At 37.1% G+C, this 25,271-nt stretch overlaps 2 protein-coding genes across 3 annotated transcripts in view; both read left to right on the top strand.

The window, feature by feature from the left end:
• nup133 (nucleoporin 133) overlaps window positions 1–25,271 on the top strand; it is a 35,835-nt gene that overhangs the window by 4,382 nt on the left and 6,182 nt on the right. The window contains exons 6-25 of one of the 2 annotated variants that reach the window (XM_007574640.1): window positions 484–639; window positions 1,703–1,773; window positions 2,409–2,556; window positions 3,756–3,906; window positions 4,692–4,846; window positions 5,781–5,872; window positions 6,305–6,468; window positions 7,565–7,659; window positions 7,729–7,953; window positions 8,845–8,967; window positions 9,635–9,734; window positions 9,819–10,073; window positions 11,072–11,205; window positions 11,542–11,700; window positions 12,586–12,721; window positions 13,624–13,742; window positions 15,132–15,212; window positions 15,295–15,359; window positions 15,928–16,016; window positions 16,757–17,012. In XM_007574640.1, the coding sequence (XP_007574702.1) occupies window positions 484–639; window positions 1,703–1,773; window positions 2,409–2,556; window positions 3,756–3,906; window positions 4,692–4,846; window positions 5,781–5,872; window positions 6,305–6,468; window positions 7,565–7,659; window positions 7,729–7,953; window positions 8,845–8,967; window positions 9,635–9,734; window positions 9,819–10,073; window positions 11,072–11,205; window positions 11,542–11,700; window positions 12,586–12,721; window positions 13,624–13,742; window positions 15,132–15,212; window positions 15,295–15,359; window positions 15,928–16,016; window positions 16,757–16,893 (2,655 nt within the window). In that variant the 3' untranslated portion in view covers window positions 16,894–17,012. Of the gene's footprint in view, window positions 1–483; window positions 640–1,702; window positions 1,774–2,408; window positions 2,557–3,755; window positions 3,907–4,691; window positions 4,847–5,780; window positions 5,873–6,304; window positions 6,469–7,564; window positions 7,660–7,728; window positions 7,954–8,844; window positions 8,968–9,634; window positions 9,735–9,818; window positions 10,074–11,071; window positions 11,206–11,541; window positions 11,701–12,585; window positions 12,722–13,623; window positions 13,743–15,131; window positions 15,213–15,294; window positions 15,360–15,927; window positions 16,017–16,756; window positions 17,013–25,271 lie in introns of those variants that run through there. The other variant, XM_007574641.1, reaches the window with a different exon arrangement.
• On the top strand, window positions 18,462–24,797 carry LOC103153639 (centriole, cilia and spindle-associated protein-like). The gene is made up of 4 exons (XM_007574639.2): window positions 18,462–18,568; window positions 20,673–21,081; window positions 21,549–21,871; window positions 23,109–24,797. The coding sequence occupies exons 2-4, from the start codon at window positions 20,709–20,711 to the stop codon at window positions 23,286–23,288; spliced, it is 876 nt and encodes a 291-aa protein (XP_007574701.1). The 5' UTR covers window positions 18,462–18,568; window positions 20,673–20,708; the 3' UTR covers window positions 23,289–24,797.

The raw sequence follows: 25,271 nt of genomic DNA on the forward strand, positions 1-25,271 counted from the left end.
ATTCATTTCTACAGCCTAAACCTTACTTTTACCCTTTTCCTAACCCTAACCATCACATACCTAACCCTAACCAAAACTCAATTCATACCTTAGTCCTAACTCTGACCCCTGACCCAAAAACAGGGTTTCCCCTGGTGGGGACCAGGCTCAGGTCCCCACGAGGAGCGATTGGTCCCCACAACGTAGCATATGTCAGGAAAATCGTCTCCACAAGGTATTACAAACAAACGCACGCACACACACACACACACACACACACACACACACACACACACAAAAAAAAACAGATTTCAGCAAAAATTCTGAATTGAGCATCAATACCTGCTGTGTCAACAAAGTCTAAAGTAAAGTTTCAAAAAGTAAAGTTTCAAAATGTTGTTGCAAATGCAGACAAATACTCTGGGTCTGGAAAAACCTTGAAAACTCCCAAAAACCTGTTCAGCATCAGTAGTTGACCTGATCATCCTCTACATGTCTCTGCAGCTCCACAGCGTCCTGTGGGTGGAGGGAACCAGCTGCTTGTACTCGCTGACCAGTTCCACTGTGAGCAAATGGGAAGTGGACGACAGCGCAGAGCACCATTTCTTCAGCTGGGACACCAGGAAAGCTCTGACTGAGAGCATCGTGGATTCGATCTGGGTCAGTAAGAAGGCAGCATGTGTCACAGTGAGACGGCTGAAAGCAGATTCAAACTACTGCTGGGGTCAGGAATCCAACTGGGACCGTAGAAACTACGGCTGTCTTTTGTATTCTTTTCTAAAAAGAAAAGACAATAAATATATTTAAAAAATTGGCTTTAATTTTAGTCAACCCTTCTGTGAGTTGTAGGATGGAGTATTACAACTCACAATTGAGAAAACCAGAAACAACCATTACATTTTGACAAGTTTCAAATATGTTGGCCAGTGTTTCATATGTTATGGTTCAGAATAAACTCTGAACAGATGGTTTTTAGTCTTGATTTAAAGGAACTCAGTGTTTCAGCCGTTTTTCAGTTTTCTGAAAGTTTGTTCCAGATTTATGGTCCATGGCAGCTGAATATAATCATAATATTAGCAGAATAAAGATGCAATTTTACCAGAAGAATGTCTTAAAATTAAGAGAAAAGTTGTTTTAAAGAAAAAAAATCGTAGATTTATCAAGATCTGACATGACCAGATCAGTTTTTTTGGTTTTTTGTTTTTCAAAATAGACTCAGTTGTTGCTAAATAATTTCAAAGTCCTGCTACCGACAATAATGTGATTGCAGAGGTGTCAAATGATTAAGTATTTCTTTATCTTAGTTTAACTTCAGGAGATTCTCAATATTATGCATTTTGGTTATTTCCCATGTCCAGAGTTATTGTAATATTTCTTCTTCATTCTTTTATGAATTTATTCTCATCATTTCAAAGAATAAAATCCTAGCCTAGCCCTAATATTCAAAGTCTAAATAGATAGAAATTGTAAATCAAGATGGCGGCTGACATCTCTCTGAAATATGGAAACTCAAAGACTGAACTGGTGAAAAATAATCTCGATTTTCTCAAAATTTAATTTTCAAAGGCCAAAAATGTAATTAATAATATAGATTTATCGCCCAGCCTTACTCAAAACTAAGGCTTTAATAAAACTGCTAAATACTTCTGTTATATTATAGGAATCTGCATGATTACAGCAAACATTGATTTTCCAGAAAATGAGACTGAACTTTTTTCTCCAGGGGTCAGAGAGCAACTATGAGGAGCTGAAGGAGGGAGCGAACGTCACATACCTGGATATGAAGTCGGGCCAGTGAGTGGTTTTGTCTTTCCGTCTGAAAGTGAATGAAAAACGTCACACTGATGATAAGAAATCATTTCAGTCCAACTTTATTGTGATTTATGTTGATTAAACTGCAGCTAAAGAGCAAAACCAGAGCAGTACACACTGACACAATCACCTTAATGCAAGAGTTTCTTGCAAACTAGATGATAAGAGAGGAAATATGAAGGGAAAGAATAAATAAGTGTTAACCTGGTTATTATAAAGACAAGAAAGCATGTTGTGTGATTCAGAAATACAGCATTAATATGTTTCTTAGAGCATTAATGTCTGTTTCCTATTCAGTGAATACTGAATTTAATCAATTTTAAAAGCAGATTTTAGCAGATTCTTTTGTAAATATAATTTCCAAGCTTCTGCGACTCCACCATTCAGCTCCTTCAGACTAGCCAGCAGCAATTAGCAAACACCTTTTGAAGCTGAGCATCAGCTAAGCTCATTGCACAAGCTGCTTCTCATTGAAACAGATAAAAATGTTGTTAAAGGGTTAATAGAGGAGCCATGTTGTGATGCCTTCCTGTAGTTTCAGAAAGAGCAGGAGTAATTTGATCTCTGTGCCCACCATATGATGTCTAAATCCCAGACTCTGTTGTGTGTGCCTCCAGACTCGGCCTGGTGGTTTTGGCTGCAGCCTGGCATCCATCAGATTCGCCCTGCCTGGCTTATTTCTGCCTGATCACCCTGCAGGAGACCGGAGACACAATCTCCGACCAGTTCACCGTGGAAGTGACCAAGTACAGCTGTCCATTCCAGGTCAGTGCCCATCCAGCTCCGGCATGCTTCAAAAACTTAGTTTTTATATTCAGGGAAAATCAATTTTAAAATGATAATCTTCCACTCTGATGTTAATATTCTGAGACTTTTATAGTAATAAAAGAGAAAAGCCTAAAAAAAGATGGAAAACATTACAAGCAGATACAAATGTATCATAAAATATCTAAAAATACACATTTCTCAACCTTATTCACTGCAAAATCACCAAATCTCATTCTTGTGAAAATATCTTATTACATTTGATTGATAAGACAAATAAGACAAGACAAAACTAACTTACAAGTATCTTTGCATCAAGATATAAGAGCTTGTTTTAAGTTAAAAAATTCTTTAATATTTGTGAAAAAGTACTAGTTCAACTGGCAAATAAATTTACTTATAACAAGATAATTTCCCCATGTTATAAGTGAAATAATCTGCCAATTGAACAGATAATTTTTCATCAATATCAAGGAATTATTTACTTAAAACTAGCTTCTATATCTTGCTGATAAGTTTTATTATACGTATTTGAATGTGTTTTTGACACTTTGTTAAAATAGTTTTTGTGTAGACTAAAAGGTACACCTTATTTTACTTTACCCATGTATGTATAAATTTATCTAACTTTTGCTTGTTATTTTATTTATTATACTTTGTAGATTGCAAGACCTTGAAACCAATATTGTCAATGTCTGGTTGTTTTTTATTTTTATTGTGGATTTGTGATATTTATCACTGTGTTAAAAGACCTTCTCTGTAATGTTATTTGTTTGAAATAAAGTCAGTTGGTGGAATCAGCTAGCTCACTCTTTGGTTACCTAGCAACGAGTAACTTGCTCACTCTTTGGTTACTTAGCAACAAGTAACTGGCACAGCAGAAGTTTCAGGTTTGGCCACTGTGACTCATAACTGCCTAAAAAAAACAAGGATGTGGAGTGAAAACTGTGGATAAAACAGGAAAGATCACACCACCAGTTTAGCGATATTCAGGTATTTAAAACAAGATACTAATTAATAATTATCTAAAGACTGATATGAAATGCTTGTATTGTGATTAGTTTCTCAACCTTATTGCCCAGCCTGGGTTTTATTCTCTCTGGATGAGGTCTTTATAACGGGGTAAAACACATTTTGAAATAATAGTTTACGTTTAAAGGCGTTCCGTTTATTCTTGACTCCATTTTTGGTTCCATCAGAGCGAGGACGAGCTGCAGGCCACACGCTTTGTGCTGCCCGATCCACCTGGTACTACCGCTGTCCTGTACAACAAGGAGATGGTGTCGGCCTGCTCAACGGGCACCAGCAGGGCGGCGCTACCAGATGAGAAAATTAGCTTCAATTCACCAGGTAACACTCATTTCTTTCCCCTCTTATATAAACTTATTAAAAAAAAATCATCCAGCTGAAAAATGTTAAATTTTAGAAGGAAAGAATATTGATGATATTTTTGCTTTGTTTTGGGTTTTATGACATTATTAGAAGACAGACTAATGAGAGCTTATTAAACTATTAAATTATCTACTCTGCAGACTGCAGAGTATTATATAAAATATTTATTTTTTTAACATTTCTTTGTAATTATCACTCCCATTAGCATACAGACAGAAGTACAGATATAAATGTTCAGATAAAGCGAAGTTGTTAAAAACATACTTGTTTTGATCACGATTTGAGTTTGTGTTGTTTCTCACCTCCAACAAGGTAACATAAAAGAGACTTACAGGGGAACTGGTATGGAAAATTTGCGGTTAGCATGTTTTTGTTTTTCTATTTGGGTTTTTGTTGCTTCTAAAAATAAACGCCCAAGTGCTTAAGAAAATGCACCTAGACATTTTCTGGACATATGTTAACGTTTTTTGTGGAAAATGAGCCATTTGAAAAAACTCCTTATTATTAAGTCACATTCAACATGCACTGCACAGTTACCTAGCAACCCCAGCCAAGCCAAACCCGTTGCCTAGCAACCTAAGCTGAGCTCCAGCTCATTTTGGTCCAGCTCTTTTGGTCAGCCGGTTTTAGCGTTGTATGAGCCATACAATGGCCACTGGAAAAGACAAGTGATGTGACAAGTGTAGGGAAAGGCATCACTGTGGGGTTTAAGTGTAAGCAAACAAATGTGTGTGTCTGTTCAGGTGATGGCATACGTGGAGGAGGCTGCTGCTCCAACCTGCCGGTGTTTTTCTCCCAGAACAGTGGATTGGTAGCTGTGGTGGCCAGAGAGAGCGCCTCCATCCTGCCAGAGACCATGGAGGACTCACTGTGCTCCTCGCTGGCTGCAGCGCCCGAGGTAAAACGACCAAAACGCAATCCGATGATTGATACCTCTGAAGGTTTACACCAAGGAAGGACGCGTCTAATTCAGTTGCAGCATGCTATTTTATTCTTCTGGATGTTTTGTACTTGGCTTAAAGCCGTAGTATGTAACTATGTAACTTTTATAAAAATATTTTTTTACTAGTTTAAAACTATCACCATGACATGATAGTATAACATAACCACCACAACAACAAATTTTGCTGGACGATAAATTGTCCCAAAAGTTATTGCGATAAACGATAATATTGTTGTTTTGAGACCATATTCAAATATAATGGTAATAATGGCTTAACAATGGAAGGACACATTGTCAAAGATCAATAAACTTTAAATTCTAATAAACATTTAACACTGGAACTGGAAGACATTTTAAATATCCAAAATAAACAAAACAACAGAAACGACAAATAACATGACTTATGTAGTACCTGTAAAAAAAATTGTCCTTCAAAATAAGCAGCTAGTTGAGACCAAACCACCAGACTGAAGACTTTTATTATCTAGTTTTTGGTAGAAAAGAGAAAAACAATTAATTATGCAAATGGAAATAATTGAGTTAGTTTTAATTTAATCATTTGATTAATTGATTTCTTTCTTATTATGACAGGACTGAACATGAGATAAATAATCTGTAAAAAGATTTATCTCCTCCGCCTTTTCCCTGTCTTATTTTAGGTCAGCTGGAATTACCAAAATTATTTCTACTTGCTAAAATTCACAATAATGAAAGAAATAATAATTCCGATTTATTTATGCACAAATATGTTCAGGTTCTGTGAGCCACCAAACAAACCTTCTAACTCACAGTTTGAGATGTGAAACACTGATTAGAAGCAGTTAAACCTGAAGCAAAGAATTTGCATTGAATCATTTAATCACTTTCTTGATATTTTTTGTTTTTCCAGATTTCTGCCATGGAAACACCAACCAGATCAGAGCCCATTGCTCAGGAAGACAAAACCAAACTGCTGAAGGCTGCTTTCCTCCAGTTCTGCCGGTATGTCGCTACAAAACAACCATTTCTTACCTTTTCATGCATCTAGTATAGACTGACAAAATGAAACTTCACTTGTGACAAATTAGTTCTTGCAATATTGTGACATTTAGCAAATAAGAAATAATTTTGATCATTTTAACTGATTTAACTTCAGACAGTGAGGACAACGGTGAACTTTTCTTTATTTTGTGCATCCAATTAATTGAATTTTAAAAAATTATACATTCTGAATATTTTTTCATTTAAACACAGAAGTTTATTTTATACAAATATTTTAAATTGACCAAACCCTTGTTAGTATTCTCCAGCTAATTTCTTTAGATTTTGGTATTCACTGCAGTAATCAACATCAACATGGACCTGCTTTAAAATAAAAAAACTGCAGTTATAATTGAGTATTACTGTGATTCCTGTGTTTTCCTTCTTGCTCAGTAATGACCTGGTTGGCGCTCAGACGGTCACAGACGACCTGTTTCCTGCCGACGCTGATGGAGAGGAAGGAGCTGAGCTGGACGGCGTTGTGGTTCAGATCAACCTGGAACTGGTGGACGATTACCCGGCGTCAGACCCTCGCTGGGCCGAGTCTGTCCTCGGCGGTGAGGCGTGCTTTACATCTTAAAAACTTCATACGGTCCCAATTATTAAACAAGCACTACACATTACATTTAGTGAAACACCATCACCAAATTCATTCAGCAACTACATCAAATATGTCGATCAGTGTTGCATGTACTGCTAATCAAAGGCAGCTCTAATCAGCTGGGTTTTTAGCCTTGATTTAAAGATACTCAGTGTTTCAGCAGTTTTGCAGTTTTCTGGAAGTTTGTTCCAGATTAGAGGAGGATAAAAAGTGAGTTGTGCTTCTCCATGTTTGGGTCTGATTCTGGTGAATCAAAACTTTTGTCAATATTTTGTTAATGTCAAAAACACACAATTTCTCAATTGCAGTGTTTCCATCAAATAAGAAACGCAAGAAAAATCACAAGTGAATTAGTTTGTTTGTGTAATAAGTCATTAAGAAACTTCCAGTGCCATCATCCTCCAACTACTTCCTGTTGCCTTTTTTGTCATTTCCTCCAGTAGTAACTTCCAGCTGATTATCACAACTCGTGTAATACAAAAAAAATTTTCTATTGTAGTTTTACGAAATACAGTAATTTCAATACAGCCCCAAAAAAACAATAACAAAAAAACACTAAAACTTTTTATCCAAAGTTTTTCTCAAAATTGCTGCATTTCCATGAAGTCAATTATATGGTCAATGGAAACATAGATGGAGTAGACCAGAACCAGAAGATCAGAATAGTCAGGAAGGTTTTTAATGCATTTATAAACTAACAAAAGCATTTTGTTTTAGCAGCAGTGTTCTGGATCAGCTGCAGCTGTTTGTTAGAATTTTTTAGGCAGACCTGTGAAGATGCTGCTGCAGAAATCAGTCTGACTAAAGATAAACACATAGATGAGTTTCTCCAGATTTAGTTGGGACATTAGTCCTCTAATTGTAGAGACAGTCTTCAAGTGATAGAAGGCCGAGTTTGTAACTGTCTTTATGTGACTCTGAAGGTTCAGGTCCTTCACCCAGATTTCAGGCCTGATCTTTGGTTTCCAGCTTTAATAACTGAAGCTTAAGATGGATCTTCTTTAGGTCCAAAGATAATAACTTGAGTTTTATTTTTCCTTTGGTTATTTCAGAGAGTGCCGGTTTTCCTCTCACGTCCCTCATCATCCTCCACCAGCTGGAGGACAAGATGAAGGCTCACTGTTGCTTCATGGACTTCCTGCTCCAGGTATCCTCACGCCGTTCCTCCTCTTCCATGTTGGGTTTCTTCACGTCTCACCTTTGACCTCCGGATCAGGTGGGGCTACTGGACCGGCTCAGCCAGGTGATGGTGAGGTCGTCTCCCATGGCAACCCGCCTGCTGTTGTGCGAGCACGCTGAGAAGCTGCAGGCGGCCATGGTGCTGAAGAACCACCACAACAAACACGCCGAGCTGGTGAACCGGGCCATCAACGTCGCTCTGCAGCGGAGCAACACCGCCGTGCCGCCCAGCCTCACGGCGGCCGACGTCTTCTTCAGGGAGGTGTGTGTCTGAGGAGCTGCTGTTTGGCAGCCAGATGATGTGTAAACGATGTAGCGCAGGGGTGCCCAAAGTGAGGCCCGGGGGCCGTTTGTGGCCCTTGGACTGATTTTGTGTGGCCCCCGACTGCAATTCAAAAATGATTAAAATTTGTCCCGTAGATGCAGACGGAGAGTTTTAATTTGTAACCAGCGGAAAAATTGTTACCAACATCATTTTCTTTTTACACAGAAACATGTAAAGTACGACACAAAGTATTTGTGTTTTTATAACCAAGTTTTAACAAAAAGTGAAACCAAGAGTTTTACTAAAAAAACAACTTTGCTACACCCAGAATTATCTTTTATTCTTTCCTAAATTTGGCTAAATAGAGCAAGCGTTTTGAAACAAAGAGACCCAAATCCTGTTATCATTACTGAAAATGTATTCAGTCAAGCCCAAAAGAAACTGAAAACTAAAAGTCTTTCTGTTAGTACAGCAAATATGCAAAATCTGCTACGGCGCATTAGCACTTTTGTTGAAGAAAAAAAAATCTGTCAAGAAACGCAGAACTTTTGAGAGTAATCTCAGAAAGAAAATTTGGTAGAAAAAAAAATCTCATTTTCAGATCCATATCAGAAATTTTCTACAAAAACAAAATTTCCAAGTTTTCCAGAAAATTTCTGATTCTAGTCACTAAATTTCTGAGTTTTTGGGGAAATTTTTTTCCTTTTTTCCATCTGATACGCGGTTGTAAAAATCCCTTTCAGGATTTGGACCTACAGTAAATATTGGGCCACTTTATTTGGTTGTTTTAGGTTTGTTTATTTTTTTGGCCCGTCATTACTTTTGAGTCTATAGTTTTGGCCCACGGCTAAAAGGTTGGACAGCCCTGATGTAGCGTTTTTTCCGCAGGTGTCTCAGATCTCCTTGTTGTTCGACTGTCTGGTGGAGGAGGAGGAGCGGATCCTGAAGGAGAACCCGGTCGACTCGGAGCAGTGGGCTGACGTTGTGCTCACAGTTAACAACATACTCAAGGTAAACGTGTCACTAGTTCACAGCTGGGCCTGTCACAATGAGTAATAAATCCATTAATCACATGAGAAATAAAAATGAAATCAATAATTTCCATTTGCATGATTTATTGTTTTTCTCTTTTCTCTCTTTCTGGATGATTAAACTTCAGTTTGGTGCTTTGGTCTCAAAATATTCCTGTTTTTTTAAAGATCCATTTTGTTTACAGATATCTCATTTTATTTGTTGTTTCTCTTGTTTATTTATTTTTGAATATTTAAAATGCCTTGAAGTTCTAGTGTTAAATATTCATTTGAATTTAGGGGTGAAATTTTGACCTCTTAGCTCGAACGCCATTACCGAAGGTCAAAGGTTAAAGCCCGCTCTGAGTTCCCATGCGCAGTTAAGCCTTTACCGCCAAACGCCGCCTCCTCCATAACTTTTTTAATCCTTTATAAAAGTAGAGCAAATATATGAAAAGTGAACAAATTGAACAAATTCTAGACTAAATGGGAAATATTTATGGAGATTTTTTGCATAGCAAAAACTCCATAAATGGAGCTATTTTGTGTTCTTTGAGCCTGAAAATTTGCAGCTTGTAGCTAATATTTATGCCCAACATCATTGCACCATTGACACATTTGTTCTTTATGCAAAAATATAAATCAGAAAACTTGTGGTCTGTGTGCAGGACATGCTTCAGGCTGCAGGTCAGTACAGAGAGACGAAAGCCTCCATGTACAGAGCTTCAGAAAATGCAGCTGCAGAGCCGGAATATATTCCATGGACGGGTAAAATACCAGAGCGACGTATTGTTTTAACGTTAAACAATAATTAAATATTGAACAGTTTCCCCCCCACCCCGTTCCCTCCAGCTTCAGGCGGTGTAGGAGGCGTTCGCACCGTCCTTTCTCACCAGCACGAAATCATCCTGCACTCCGTCTACCCTCACGCCGACTCAGAGTTGCGCAGCGCCCTCTGTGAGCAGCTGGTGGCGCTGTTGGACATCTATCTGGGTGGCTATGTGGCCCAGCTGTCCTCCCTGCAGAAGCTGGGGGCCCAACAAGAGCGCTACGACGGCCTGGAGATGGAGTACAGCCAGCTGCGCTCAGAGCTGCTCAGCCCTCTGTGTGAGTGGAAGATGCTAAGCTTTGCTAATCTCTTGCATCAGAGGCGCCCAAACTTTGTGCCTTTGAGTCGTTGAGTTGAAACAGGGCTGGACAATAAATCAATAACGATATCTATCGCAATAGACGTGATCAGACAGAATATTTATTATTCAGCTAAACAAATGTTGGTGGAATCAGCTAACTCCTTCATTCTTTGGTTGCCTAGCAACTCGCTCATTCTGTGGTTGCCTAGCAACAACCTGCTGAGTAACTGCTGCAGCTTTAAGGTTCAGCCACTTTTAAGTGCCTAAAAATAAAAAAAAATAAAAAATAAAAACAACAATGTGGATGGAAAACTGTTGGTAAAACAGGAAAGGTCACCTGTTGGCAGAGTTTCAGATATTTAAAACAATAAGAACACGTATCAGTAATTATTAACATCAACTGATATGAAACATTTATATTGTGGTACATTTTTCAGCCCCATGTTGAAAGCACTGTAAAATGTATTATTTTACATATTCTGTTTTTGGGTTCAATTGTTTTCTTATTTGATTGGAGAAGTAATATTTGTTTTTAAGAAAACTAGGGCAATGTTTGTCAAAATTAAGATTGATGGAAAAACTTTGCTACTAAATAAGAATGTATTTTTTTGTACTTAATATTTGGAGAAAAAAAAAAAGAAGTTCCCATAAAACATAAAAATGTTTCGTCTTCCCAAAATCCTTCAGAAGGCCACTAATGGCCCCCGGGCCGCACTTTGGACACCTTACTTGGGTTTTATGTTGGAAAAGATTAAAGGCTAAAAGACCATGAAATAATTATACATTTAGCTATCTGCATTGATTATTATAAACTTTTATTTTAATCATTTAAGTAAATATTTATTAAATTACTTCTCTATTAAACAAATTATTTAAGCATTTAATAAAACATTTATTTTATGGTACTTCTAATGCTTTGAGTATGTATTTAATTTTGTCCCTTTTGTTCCTCCATATGGATGATGTGTGTTGCAGTGGAGCTTGGTCAGTACCAGTGGGTCGCGGCGCTGGCAGAGAAGTACTGTGACTTCGACATCCTGGTCCAGATGTGTGAGCAAACCGACAACCAGAACCGCCTGCAGCATTACATGGCCAAGTTCGCTGACCAGGTACAGAACCGGTACAGAACCAGCAGATACCAAACCAGAGAGTCCTTTATTATTTAATATGGAACGGTTTGTAGTTGCGTTGAACAATAAAACACTCAGAAATGTCTTAATCCGTACATCATTGCCCACTTAATAATGTCTTCTTAAATGAGCTTTCTAAGAGTATATATGAATATATATATATAATTTTTTTTCTCTCTCTTTTGGAAATGAAAATGAACTCTGTCTGAAGAATGGCTCATTTCTGAAACAAACAACATCTAACGACAAACATTAAAAACCAAATCCTGCTCACGTGAACAAACTCTTCCTTTGTTTCGTTCTGTTTTTTTCTAGAACTTCTCTGACTTCCTGTTTCGTTGGTACATGGAGAAAGGGAAGCGTGGGAAGCTGCTGGCCCAACCCGCCGCGCAGCACCAGCAGCTGGCCAGCTTCCTGCAGTCTCACCAACACCTGAGCTGGCTGCACCACATCTGCATCAACGACTTCCAGAACGTATGCACACCAACACAAACCTGTTCAATCAACCAACTCTGTTTGATTTGAGCTAGGAACGGCGTTCATCTGGCTTTAAACGCATGTATAAACTTTGGTTTTCCAGTTTAAAAGAAGAAAATATTTTTTTTTTGCTAAATTTCAAGTCAAGTGAAAACGAGTTTGTAAATGAGTTTATTGTTTGGAAAAATGTGCTTACGTTCCTTCAATTAATAACCACATTAAGGTTTTGAAGCTGTTTTCAGTGTTAGGATTCCAATATATTGGAATCAGTTCCTTGTTGAACATCAAGTTGTGTGAAAAGTTCTGAAACATTATCAAGTTGATCATGTGCATTAAAATATTTTGAGATGGTCACATTAAGTTCAGCTGTAGAAAAACCAAATATTCCAGACTTTATCAATCCAATCCGATTTATAACACATATTTAAAAAATAAAATGTTTACCTAAAGTGCTGTGCAGTGGGACAGAAATCAAGACACTAAATAATAAAATAAAAACATTAAAAGTAAATAAGACATACAGATGCCTTTTTTGTAAACTTATGGTTATACTTATGAAATTCATTAAAGTTAATAGCTATAAACCTCAATACGTTTTATAGTTTTACATTAGTGTCAATATTTCACTTCCTAATACTTTTCAGACATTATTTATAAAAGCCCATCTAGAGAAAAGTGCTTATGCTATAAGCACCTAAAAAGACAACAGATATTCTAAAACAGAAAACAGCAAATCAACGCACATTGTGTAAAATCCACTGCAAAGAAATTTATTTGTAAGAGAAACCTGAAACATCAATATGAGATGCTTCCCTGATTTTAATATTTTTGTGAGTGGCGTATATTTCACGTTATCTGTTGTTATAACTTGGCTCCCTGCAGGCCCACAGGACTCTCTACAGTCAAGCCAACAAAGAAACGCGATACTTTGTGAAGAGGAAGACTCTGCTGGCTCTCAGTAAGCTGACGGCGCTGGCCTCAGATCTGCCACAGGATGAGATCAGCAAACAAGTCGACGGTAAAAAAAATAAATCCACCCTCATCAGACGGTTTTAGACTCTGTTTAGTTTTGACATCTCTGCTGTTCTGTGTTGTAATAAAATTCAGGGGAGATTGATGTGATGTTACTTTATGGTAACTTCTAAACTAATGTGAGCACAAATTAGATGGATCCTTAGTTGCAAGTTTTCAGATTCTTTGTTTATGTTTCAGTTTCTGGTAACAAGATAGATATTCAGTGTTGAATTGTTCATCTACCTTTCTGACTCTGTAAAGCATATTTACACAGTTATAAATATAAGTTTTATGCTTAAAACTTATGTTTGCTTGGAAAAGAAAAAGTGAAGATTTTTCATTTAACCACTTGAGCTTATTTTACACAGTAGTAGAAGTGCATTTAAAAGCATCTCTTTCGTGTATACTTGATTGTTGCAAAAAATGCTTATGCAGCTCAAAAAAACTTCTAAAATCAGCATATGAAAAGCTCTGCTCTTTCTGCTTATCAATACAGTATATGGCTAATTTGTTTATTTTATTTGTATATTTTTTTTGATAAGCTGATTATCAAAAAAAAAAAGCAAAAAAAGCAAAAGCAAAATGTACTTAGAATTTTTTATTTATTTTTTACAGAATTGGGATCAGACCTGAAATGCAAAATGCATATATTTTTTGTACAGTTTTGACTTAATTACTGCTCTGAATAAGTTGTTTTTTCAGCCAATTACCTTTTTTGAGTCTGTATTCTCCAATTAAAATCAATTACGAAGTAAGTTGACGAATATATCAATAATTAACAATAAACTGTTTCAGCCCTACTTTTACGGATTATTTTTCTGCATTTCTAGAGAGACAAACTGTAATAATAAAACACTGCAACCTTTTAAGCTGTAGCTGACAGCGCCATGTCTCTGCCTGACTCAGATATTGTGGAGCAGGAGCGCTTCCTGCTGCATCAGGAGACCCTGCCGAAGCGCCTCCTGGAGGAGAAAGAGCAGAACCCTGACACCATGCCTCTGCTCAGCGCTCACAACCTCATACAGGTGAAAATACAACACTGATCACACAACTGTCATCCAGGATCAGGTTCCTACCAGCTTTAAGCTTTAAACAGAATAATCTGACCAGTTTCTGCCTCACTTTTTTTTTTATCAATTTGTTACACATATTGAATGTATACTTGATTTTGCTTCCACTTTTTTATTATTCACAAACAATTAATTGATTTACGACTAATGGTTTATTAGATTAAAATTAGTTCCAATCGATTGGCTATTTACGTCCGCTTATCCTTATTTCAGTGTTGTAATTTGACCGCCATCCCGCAGGGGGCGCCGCAGGTCATCCCGTTGGTACAGGAATTAAAATGGCGGCGGGGGCACATTATAACGGGAAAGAGAAACGGTCCAAGCTGAGTCCGTTGTGGGATGAAAAGTGCACTTTATGCGGTTCTTTTTTGAAATATTAGTCTTCGATAAGCTCCTTAAGTTTCGCCTTAATGGTTGCTACCAAGCCGAGGGTGTGATGAAAAGCGGTGGAGATGGCGCAGAATGAAAAATGCACCTTGTACGGTTGTTCTGAAATAATTAATTTTCTTAATAGCGCTCATTCAGCCGAGCTTCATTACAGAGCAGCGTCAACTTCTCATTTAAAAATCGCTTATGTGCGACGAAGGCGAGGATGTGATGAAAAGCTTTGAAGATGTCGCAGAAAAATTGTAACATAACGGAAAAAAATATGATGCCAATAATCACGGTTGATTTTGCGGGGTGTTTTGAGCTAATGCACTTCATAGAGCGAAGTTCTTGCATACATTCAAGAGCAACATTTGACGGTACAGTATTTAATACTAAATATTTAACAATATTCAGTATTAAATACAGAATATACTTATTCAGTATTTAATACATTGGACACAAAATAATAAAAAATGTTATTTGGTATTTTATGACAAAATTATCCCTTGATATATGGAAAGACAGTCGGCCCCTTTGATACAAGAGAAAACTTAGATTTTTCAGAAAATGGGTGCTTATCAACTAATTGTCCATGGATAAGATTGTTAACTTTAGATCAACTATCAAGCATCCCTATTCAACACTTTGTGTTGGTGTTATATAAATATTAAAGAAAATACACAACATTTTGTTTATTTTTATTGTGAGTAAACGTTCAAGACGCTTAAATTACTGTAACAGAGTGAAACAAAAGATCGCAAGTCAGAATGAAGCTCATATAACAGACTGGATCCAAAAATTGGATAAAAAATTGAAAACCATCTGTGGATGTTGAGACAGATGCACTTTATAGATATGAGTTGGCTCACAGAACTGTAGGAATCTGGTGTTATAGTTCTACTAAGTGTAATCCAGTTGGGGAAACACCAGATTATGAGAGATAATTTTCACAGATTAGCATTTCCCTCCCTCCAGCTGTACATCTGCGATGACAACAGGCAAGCCAACGAGTACGACTTCAAAAAAGCTCTGGACCTGCTGGGGTACATCAAAGAGGTAATGTCCTGTTTCTGCTGGACCTCTGGGTGCCATTTTGAATCAGCAGTCATGTAAATGATTTTCTGTGATTTTGTTTCAGGAGGATTCTGTGGACATCGATTCTCTGAAATGTGAAATCTTAAGCAAAGCACTCAGGAGAGACGAGTAAGATCTTTATTTAGTTTAAATTATTGAGAGGTTAAATCAGAGGTTGTAGTTGGTGTTTGCTTTACTTGGACGCCCACATAATGTAGAGTAAGATTTTTGTTCTTACTTTTTTTTTCACTTTTGTCCATTTATTTTGAGTAATCAGAGCAACAGCCAGCAGCATCTGATTAAACTCGCAATAAATGATGCTTCATGAATGCAGAGCAGAGAGAAAAATACCAATTACTCAGTTACTCAGTTAATCAATTACACTGATAAAAATTGGCATATTGTGGATATTTCTTTTAAAATTTAACCCTTTTTTAATCATAGAAATGCATTAAAAGATGCAAAAAAACCTGATATTTTTAATAAGAAAAGGATTTAATTGTCTGAATTGCAATAACATAAGATATATTACAGCACAGATTATTTTTAGATTAACGTATCAATAAATAAATAGAATGAAAAGAAACTCTTGCATTATGGTCACAACTGCCTTCTACTGCCCTCTAGTGGTAATAGAGTTCTGTGTCGTTCTGTAAAATATTTCACAGAATGTGACTTTACCGCTGGTTTCTTTCAGCTGGTCCTCTGCTGATGGGAGCGACGATCCTCTGGAAGCAGCTAAAGACAGCATCTTTGTGAAAATCCTTCTTAAACTCATTCAAGAAGGTGAAACACATCAAGTTAGATTATTATTACAGTAAAATGGCAGAATCCTTACTTTGGATGTTGGGAACAAATCTAAACTCCTCATTGTTTTCTTTCTTTTCTCTTTCTCTCACTTTATTTCTTTCCCTCTTCTTTTTTCTCTTTTCTGTTTTCTTTCCCTTTTCTGTTTCTATCTTTCTTTCTTTTTTCTTTCTTCCAATTAAAAGTTCAACAGAACAAATACATGGGAAAGAAGCACAAATAAAAATGCAGCATTTTTACACGAAATGATTTGTAAAATAAACCAAAAGGTGTTTAAAAATGTATTAATTCTCCAGCCCATAAGTTTACATACAAAACTCTTACTCAAAATGGTAATTCACTACAGTAAATCCATATATCTCCATATCAGAGCTTAATGTGCAGACACACAGATTAGTATATATCAAATTTTTAAATAAGTTTGAACTGTTAATTATGTACTCCTTAATTGTTATTGAATTGTGCAATATTTTTACTTTGCTTAATTCTGTCTAAGCCAAGTAGCTAAGTAAAATCTTAAAGTTTTGTGTTAAACTTTCTGATTTAATCATGTTAAACTTACAGAGCAGCAGCATTGGGTTGAATGTGTAGTTTTGATCCAAATATTCATAGATTAGAACAATCTAATGAATATATAAATTTGGTGTGAATCTGATCTTTTCCTGCTTTGAGCAGATTTCTTATAGATAAACCTTTAACTAAAACTCCTTTCCTTCCAGGTGTTCCTCTGCAGACTTACCTGCCTGATGTGAAAGAGCTGCTGGAACAGGACGAGCTGAGCACTTTGAAATCAAAGCCTTACTTTGAATTTGTCCTTCGAGCCAACTATGAACATTACTTTCAGGCTCAGATGTGATGACTGCTTTTTATTGCAGTTAAGCTTTCTGCACTTCTGTTTGGCTTTACACTCTAATAATGTTCAAGATTTGTATGAGTTTTGCTGTTTTTCTAAATAAATATGTTGGTAATTCTTGATTCTTTACTATTTTATTTATTTTATGTAAAAACACAACCTTTTATTTATTTATTAAACATTATTTACAGAGAAGAGCATTGAAACTGACTTTTCTAAACTTTACTGATATTTTTCTTGCAGAATCAAAATTAATAACATAATTGAGTAAAAAATATTGTTTACTCAGTTTAATACAAGTTATGTTTAATATGTACAAAATGAGGTATGAAATGAGCTTTAAATGAACTGACATGATCTACTTTCATTGCTTCAAAAACAGTTTCCTTCTGGCTTCCAACTGTGAAAAAATTTTAAAAACTGGGCTAGCGGAGGCACAGCAGCTAAAGTAAAAAGTAAAGTCTGATTTTAGGTGTCTGATTCTACAAAAAGGCCACATTTAAGCATCTTCACACAATAAACTGCCACTTAAGATAAACTTTAAGCAGTTTGTATATAGTTTAAACTTCAAAGGTGTGACAACACAGCCCTGATGTTTTCCAGTTCTGATTGTTTTGAGTTCATAGATCTGTTAAATAGTAAATAGACTTTATTTTGTGCTATATCAGTATTTCTAAACTTTTTGGACTCAAGTCTAGGAATAAAGTGTTCTTTTTTTTTTTTAAGAACATATGGAACAAACAAATTTAATGTTACATAGATTTTTTTAGGGCTTTATGTAAAAAAAAAATTTCAATTCTAAATAATTTTATGGGGAATCTACTTTATCTTAATATTAAATATTCCCAAGAAATTAAGATCCTGATGAGTCATTTGTCAGATTAAAAGTATCTTTTTAAAACTGCCTTTGGGTAGGTATTAGACATATTTTTGATTAAGCCCACATTTCTGTTTATAAAAATATTTTGTATTAGTCTGATGTAAGTGGAAAATGATTGTAGTTACCAGAAATTAAGGCTTTCAACAGATTGTTTCACTTAATGATAAAGTTCCTAAAATAAATTGACTCGTCAATAATATAATTTATTGAATTATAACTATTATTATAATTCAATAAATAGAAGTTTAGTGGAATGGCCCCTTTAATATATCAGACGTGAGAACCTCCATCAGCGCAGCTGATCAGTTTTTTCATGGCGTATTTAAAACCCACACCGAGAGCACGCATGCGCTGTTTGGACTCTCGCTTTTCCATAGCATCATTTTTATCCGTTATCAAAACATCTTTACTTTGTATTCGTGAATTTGACCGAAAACGCACATTAAAAATTACGGAAGCTGCTGTTTATTCTTTCAAAATAAGCCTTTTGGTTCTGTAGCTCTGAATAAATTGAGCTGTAAGATTTCTGTACTCTATCAGCTTGTCTATTAAATGCTTTATTATGTAATCACTGCGTTTCAATTTTGCTAAAATCTTGTCTTAAACCAACTTTCTAGTCATGTTCGCTCGATGTGGCAGAGCTCAGGTTCATTTGAACTTTTATTGTGAAACCGGAAATGAAAGTTAGGTTATTGTTGCTAACTTGACCAGTTCAGCACCTGTTCTATAGCTGTCAGTCTGCGGGGCGATGCTGGCCGTCTGAATCCGAACTGAACGCACACAGACGGGATCTCTGTGGTAAGTTAACACGGCAGAATCATCTGTCCTGTCTGGAGCCGTCAGTTTTAATAATAAACAGAGGCTTATCTAGCTGCAGACAGGAAGGCTGTCGTTGCTACCGTTTATTTCACTCGGTTATTCGGTGCAAAAATGTAATTCACCCTCTTCATTGCGCTTTTTATTTTTTGCACTCACCGTTTTAAAACGGTAACAAACGTTGACCCGGTTTTTAGCTTTGGATCAAAGAATTAATCTTCAATTAATTATTCATTTTCTCACCATATATATATATTGCAGGTAATTTTAAGAGTCTGCTTAGTAAAGTCGGGGCAGGCGGGAGGTGTGTGTTAATGGTTCTGGTGGATGAGTGGCCCAGTAAAGGTGTAGTAAGCCTCAATCCGCCTCCGTTTAGTAGCTAATCTGTTTTGGATGGAGAGGTGGGCGGGGCTTGCAGGTAGCGCGCGCGCCCCTCTGTGGAAACGTCATCAGATTCTGACCGTTGATCCAGAACCAGAGCACCGTGTTCCAGCATTTATCAACTTCATTTACCCCAATGTTGCGTCTATTTCCCCCGTCAGTTCAAATGCAGACGCCAGTCGACTGTAGAGGTGTGGCGGACCGCAATAAAAGACTAACTGTTCCTATTTTATTTAACTAAAAAGGTTCTGCTAGCGTGGTTTACAGCAGAAATTGTGACGACGATAGACTTCAAGCCATAAATTTAAATGTACCCAAAGATGGGTCGAGTACCCCCCGCCTTCCCAATTTTTTTTTACATAAATAAGAGTAGCACTACTTTAACTTTATATTTTTTTCTCAAGTAAAAGGAAAAACTGTTCAAGAAATTACTCAAGAATAAAATAAAATAAAAAAACCGTTAAAATGCTACTCATGTACTGAGTAACTGCATAATAGGCCTTTATAGGTAGAAAAAGGCTTAATTTGAACTTGCTGTCTCTCACAAAAGCAGTGAATTTCCACACAAAAGTAGCTCAGAAATTTTGTAGAAAACACCTAAACATTTCTGAGTGAAAATGTGGGGGATTTTTTGCTAGAAAAAAAAAACACAAAAACTTTGAGATTAATCTCAGAAAAGTTCAGATGTTTGAAACGGACAAATTTCCAACTTTTTTAAAGTTTGTTTTAAGGTTATTCATAGCAAATATTTTGACTTTTCAAACTGGGAAAGATTTTTAGAAAATTTTGGGGATTAATTTCAATATTTCTGAGTTTTCTTTTCTTGCAGATTTTCAATTTTTGAAACTCAGAAGTTACTCTTTTTGTTTCTATCTACAATGGCCCTAATATGCCGCCGTAGAGTAATTGATCAGAAAATCTGATTTAATATTTAAAAATGATTTCATCAGACACAAAGATATCTCCCAGTTTTGGTCATTTAAAGACTAAAACAAAAAAATATTACAAAATAATAGATTCAGACAGAAGCACTTTCCAAATCATAAAAAAAATGTTTGAAACCAATACTTAGTCTATAATGCGTATTTTATGTCAGAAGAAGTACTTCCAGTGCACACATTTAGCTTTTTCCTCATTCAGTGTAGTTACAGGTAGTAGATTATGCCAACTTTACTGAAGTAAGAGTAGCAATACCTTATAAAAAAACATTGCTCAAGTAAAAATAAAAAGGACATGATAGTAAAACTACTTCTAAAAGTATTTTTTTCCCAAAATTTTTCACAAGAAACTTTTTTTTCTCACTGTCTGAATATTAAATCAAATCAAATAGACCCATACCTGTTTGACACAATGAAAACTTAAAATAAATCAGCAAAAATATCAGCAGGAAAAGTCTGGTTCATCCTTAGGAAGAGTTTCCAGATGCATGAAGGTTCATTGTTCATCAGTTCATGATGGGAATGTCTAACCATCTACCATCTCAGGAAGGAAACGGGTTCTGTGTCCCAGACATGAACGTGTTTTGGTCCAAAATGTGCAAATGGACTCAGACCTCCATTTTTGGCGACATGTTTCATAGTTTGATGATAACACAGTGACCATTCTAAAATTTGGAGGAATAAAGTGGATACTTGGTAGCACCACCCCAACTGTGAGGTTGAATAGCTCTGAGCTCTGAGGTTTTTCCTTTTGTCTAAATTTCCAGGATTATTGCTTCCAATAAGACTGGATACCCAGAACCATGGTGACCAAGAAGGTCAGGACAGAATATATGAAGAAGTTCAGGGATCCCAAATGGGAGACGTTCTCTAAATGCTACGAGGATTCTCTGAAATACCGCCTGACCCGGCGAGTGATGGAGCATTCCCACAAGCCGTGGATCTGGGAGGGCTGGGAGACCGCTTCCAACTCCAGCGGCTGGTCCACTCCGAGACTGACCAGAAACAAGGTCGCTCCTCTGTCGCTGCCGCCGCCACCGCCGCTGCCACCCGCGTGCTCAGAGGTCAAACAGAAGCTGATGGAGGTGAAGACCAGTCTTGATTTGAAGCCAGAGGTCAAACAGACTGAAGAGGAAACGGGAGAAACTCCTGTTGTAGACGTTGCACCAACAGCAGGTTTGGAAACTGATTTCTTATGATATTGACTGATTTATCTCTGTTTGGTAGTTTTGTCTGTGTTACTCAAACGAGGAAGAACCGATAAGATGTAACTTTGGATTTTCAGGCAGACACAAACCTATTACCCATTATGTTAGCTGTCGTAGACTTTTGTGCGTCCAGTTATGGAAACTAAGAAGAACACCTGCTGTAGCTTTAACAAGGATTTAAATGTTGAGTGATCTTAGCTCCTTACTGGTTCAAGGTTGTTTAGTTCAAATGGAACCACTTGGTTTTAAGCCCTAAACCAAACAGTGGTATCAGTAAAGTCTCTTTTCAAGCCTGCATTCAGTCTCCATGGTAACCGACTGCTGTTCAGTGGAGCCACGTCCTACTTATCTATCTACCATTCATCACCAAAGTCCTCCGTTATTTTTGAGTTTTTCTTTAATTAAAAGGTTTTTTCTCATGTTTGTTTGAATCAGATGTTTTAGAAAATGGCCTAAACGGGCCTGGGACAGTTTCTGCATCCATACCTCCAGACACCAGCGGCCCCTCAGACGACACAGCGACAGACAACAGGCCCGACAGTTCGGATTCATCTGACGAGAAGCCGGTGAACCCAGCGCCGAGACGACGCCACCGCTGCCGCACCCCTCGCTCTGTACCGGTGCAGCAGGACAGTTCCCTGGAAAAAAAACTAGTTGTGGTCCAAAAGCCACCGAGAGCCAAGAGCCAACCGGCAATAAGCAGCAAGGCGAACCGCAGACCGTCCAGCAGGATGGACGGGACCGAGAGACAACCAGAGGTAAACATACAGACAGCACTTTTAAATAACCATACGTTAAGTTCTTTGTTTGTATCCACTTTTAGCTGTGATTAACTTCCAGTTTTAGGTTTGGGGCTTTTATTTTGAAAGGATAACTTCCGGTTTCTATCTTAAGGAATGGCAGCTGAACAACGTAGCTTTTGGAATCACTGTGAAAACCATTCATACCCCTTCACTGTCTCACATTTTGTCACATTACAAACAAAAAGCACGGCGTATTATAAAGTGAAGGCAAATTGAAACATAAACAAAAATAAAAACAACTTTCACATTCTTGTAGGGGCTGAATGCAAGGGCATGTTACACAGTATTATTTTTATCTGAAAATTTGGTCTGTCACAAATTTTCAGATAATTTCCAGAAGTTATTGCAATAAGCAATGATATTGTTGTTGTTTTGAGACAATTTTCAAGTAATATCATGGTAATAATCCCATAATAATGCAAGAACATATTCTCAAATGTTGATTAACTTTAAATGCAAATGGACATTTACAATTGGAACTGGAAGACACTTTAAATATCCAAAATAAATAAGAGAAAACAACAGAAACAACAAATATATTAATTATAAGGTCTCTATAAACAAATTGTCCTTCAAAAATGTGCTAGTTGAGAGCAGAACACCAGACTGAAGACTTTTATTGTCTAGGTTTTGGTAGAAAGAAAGAAAAGAAAACCAATAAATCATGCAAATGGAAATTATTGATATAATTTTACTTTATTATGCGGTTAATTGATTTATTGCGACAAGCCTTCTGAAAATATAAATTTCCTTCCACTTCCCAAACATGTGCCACTTTGGGTTTCACATAAAATCCCAGTAAAGTTGTTGAAGGTTTGAAGCCTTTATTTATTAATTTCTTTGCCTTTGGATCCTAAAGTTTGATATTTTTTTTAAACTTTAGCTATTTTTTCTTTTCTTTAAATTGTGTATTTACAGACTGACTGAGTGTATCTCCAGTGTTTTCTGTGCAGTTCTGTGGTTCAGATCTGCACATCTCTGGTTATGAATGAACTCCACAGTATCACTCTGATTTGATAATAATGTTGCTACAAAGTGTTTCTTCCTCTCAGCGATACTTTAGTAGAACAAGTTTAAAGTCTGAGGACACCTGAGATCCGGAGCGTTGTCACCAAACTCCCTGCACACATTAATAATAAAACACACACTGTGAACTTTCCATCAACGAAGCCCTCTGGCTTTTTCCTCCCAGAGCAACATGTCTGCCGCCGGCGTCCAGACGCAGCCCGACAGGCGGAGCTCTAATCTGGACCGTCGACGGGCCCGGTCGGCCGACCTGGAGAAGACGCGGCGGTCCCAGCTAACGATGGCTGCTGCTGACGACCGCTGGATGACAGAATACATGCGGTGCTTTTCTGCCCGGCTCAGGTAGAGGCCGGATCCATAAAGAACCCACGTTTACCCAGCAGCGGACGAACGTGAGGAGCTGCAGACTGTTCAGCTGATGGAGCAACAGGCTGGGCAGCAGGTTGACTCGGTGGTGAAGAAGTTAGCAGGAGAAACTAAAATTATTCAAACCCCTGGCAAAATACATAAAAGATACCAAAAGTTCCTTCTAACTGGAAGCAACGTTAGCAGAGCGTCCTCTCATCCTTAAATTCATTAATCGCGGGTCTTAAATTTTGTCTTGACAGGACTATTCAATCACAATATATGTGGTTTATTTTTCTTCTATCAAATAAATGTTTGAGTTGCACAGACATTTTTATTCTATTCTGACTGTAAGTTTACTCAACGCCTACAGTCATTGAGTAATAATAAGCTAGCTAGTAGTAAGCTAGCTTATTACCAGCGGTAATAAGCTAGCTTACTACCAGCTTAAGCTAGCTAGTAATAAGATAGCTTATTACCAGTGGTAATAAGCTAGCTTATTACCACTGGTAATAAGCTAGTAGTAAGCTTACTATCTTATTTTGCATCTGTAATGGAGAAGCGTATGTTCGTTTTCACCACTGGCTCACAACTCATACGATGCTACGTAAAGTTTGTGCATAAAAAAACAACACAGCACTACTACATTAAATATGCTACTTTCTTTTGTACATTTCTGTTCATAATGGTTATTAAAATGTCTTAAAAAGCCTTAAATTTGAGTTGTTGAAATCTGCAGGAACCCAGATTAAGTCTTTTTTTACTTGAATCTGATAGGAAAACCTCTGAATGGAGCTAAAAGTTAGGCTGGAGCTCATCACAACAGGAGAATCATCAAAACACCAGGGAAAGTCAGGCCGAAAGCTGCTCAACAACCAGAATAAGAGCTTGACTGTAAATCAAGTCTTTTCTGTTAATCTTGGAGAAGATTATGAGTAATTTTGAAACGCAATTTTTAGTAAAACAAAATAAAAGCAGATCAATACTTCTGCATCTGAAATCTCCTGTCATCACTGTATCTAAACATTATCAATAAGAGTTAAAAAGACGATGTTTGCCAACAATTACTCAGCATATCCCTGCTTGCTTCTTCACTTCAGAGGCAGCTGAGATGTAATGTTGCATCAGTGAATCTCTGCTGCTGTGGATAAAACACCAGAGGCGTTTTCACCTGCAGAAAACAGAAATACTCTTGTGGTGTAGAAAAGTAAGAAATGAAAAGATCTCAGTGTCTGAATCTCATTTCTGTAGCTGAGCAGGAACAGAAGTCAGATGCTGCAGATGCTTTCATGTCCTGTGTGGTTTTGCCTCGATGGCAGGGATTCAGTGAGCGCTAAGCTGCCCGCTCTGCACTGCGTCTGTGTGAGCCGCGAACAAGGATCTGGGATTTCAGAGAAGCTTTTTTAAGCTTTCCAGTACAGACTTTGAGAAAGTGCTAACATGCTACTGTCTGAATGTGCAGGAACTCATTTCTCCAACCGCTGTACTTTAAATGAGCTTATAAAAAGTCGTTCCTGTTTTGTTTTAATTCAACTTTTCTCTCACTCAAAGGCAGCTGAGCTTTTCCAACTCTGAGGAAACAGAGAGGACCAAATTAGACTATTTTTGATATCCGGTTTATATTTTGGGAATAAGGACTTCTAGTTTAGAGGTTAATAAAGAACAGATAAATATAACTTATCATCTAAAATCTGTATTGTATTCTAACAGAAGATATATTTATGCTACGTTGGCCTTATAGTTGCTAAATGAACCTCACTTTATTTAAAACTGGAGATAAGCTGTGGAGGTGGGCAGGTTTTATTTAGGTAAGATGCATCGAAAGGGGACGTCACGTAACATTTTATCAAATAATGCTTTATTTATCTGAAAGGGAAATTTAAATGATGTCGTAAAGAAATATCATCCGAGTATCTTCAAAGAGTCATTGTGGGTGGAGATGCTGTGAGCAGGAAGGATCTCAGGTAGCAGTCAGTCTTCCAAC

Source organism: Poecilia formosa, unplaced genomic scaffold (genome assembly GCF_000485575.1).
Source record: "Poecilia formosa unplaced genomic scaffold, Poecilia_formosa-5.1.2 Scaffold358, whole genome shotgun sequence".
Classification (NCBI taxonomy): domain Eukaryota; kingdom Metazoa; phylum Chordata; class Actinopteri; order Cyprinodontiformes; family Poeciliidae; genus Poecilia; species Poecilia formosa.

Bases quoted from the DNA above. Each gene is read 5' to 3' on its own strand.
- LOC103153639 (XM_007574639.2), top strand. From the start codon at position 20,709: ATGGTGACCAAGAAGGTCAGGACAGAATATATGAAGAAGTTCAGGGAT. The intron at 21,082-21,548 runs GTTTGGAAACTG...TGTTTGAATCAG, and splicing joins AGACGTTGCACCAACAGCAG to ATGTTTTAGAAAATGGCCTA. The intron at 21,872-23,108 runs GTAAACATACAG...TTTTCCTCCCAG, and splicing joins GGACCGAGAGACAACCAGAG to AGCAACATGTCTGCCGCCGG.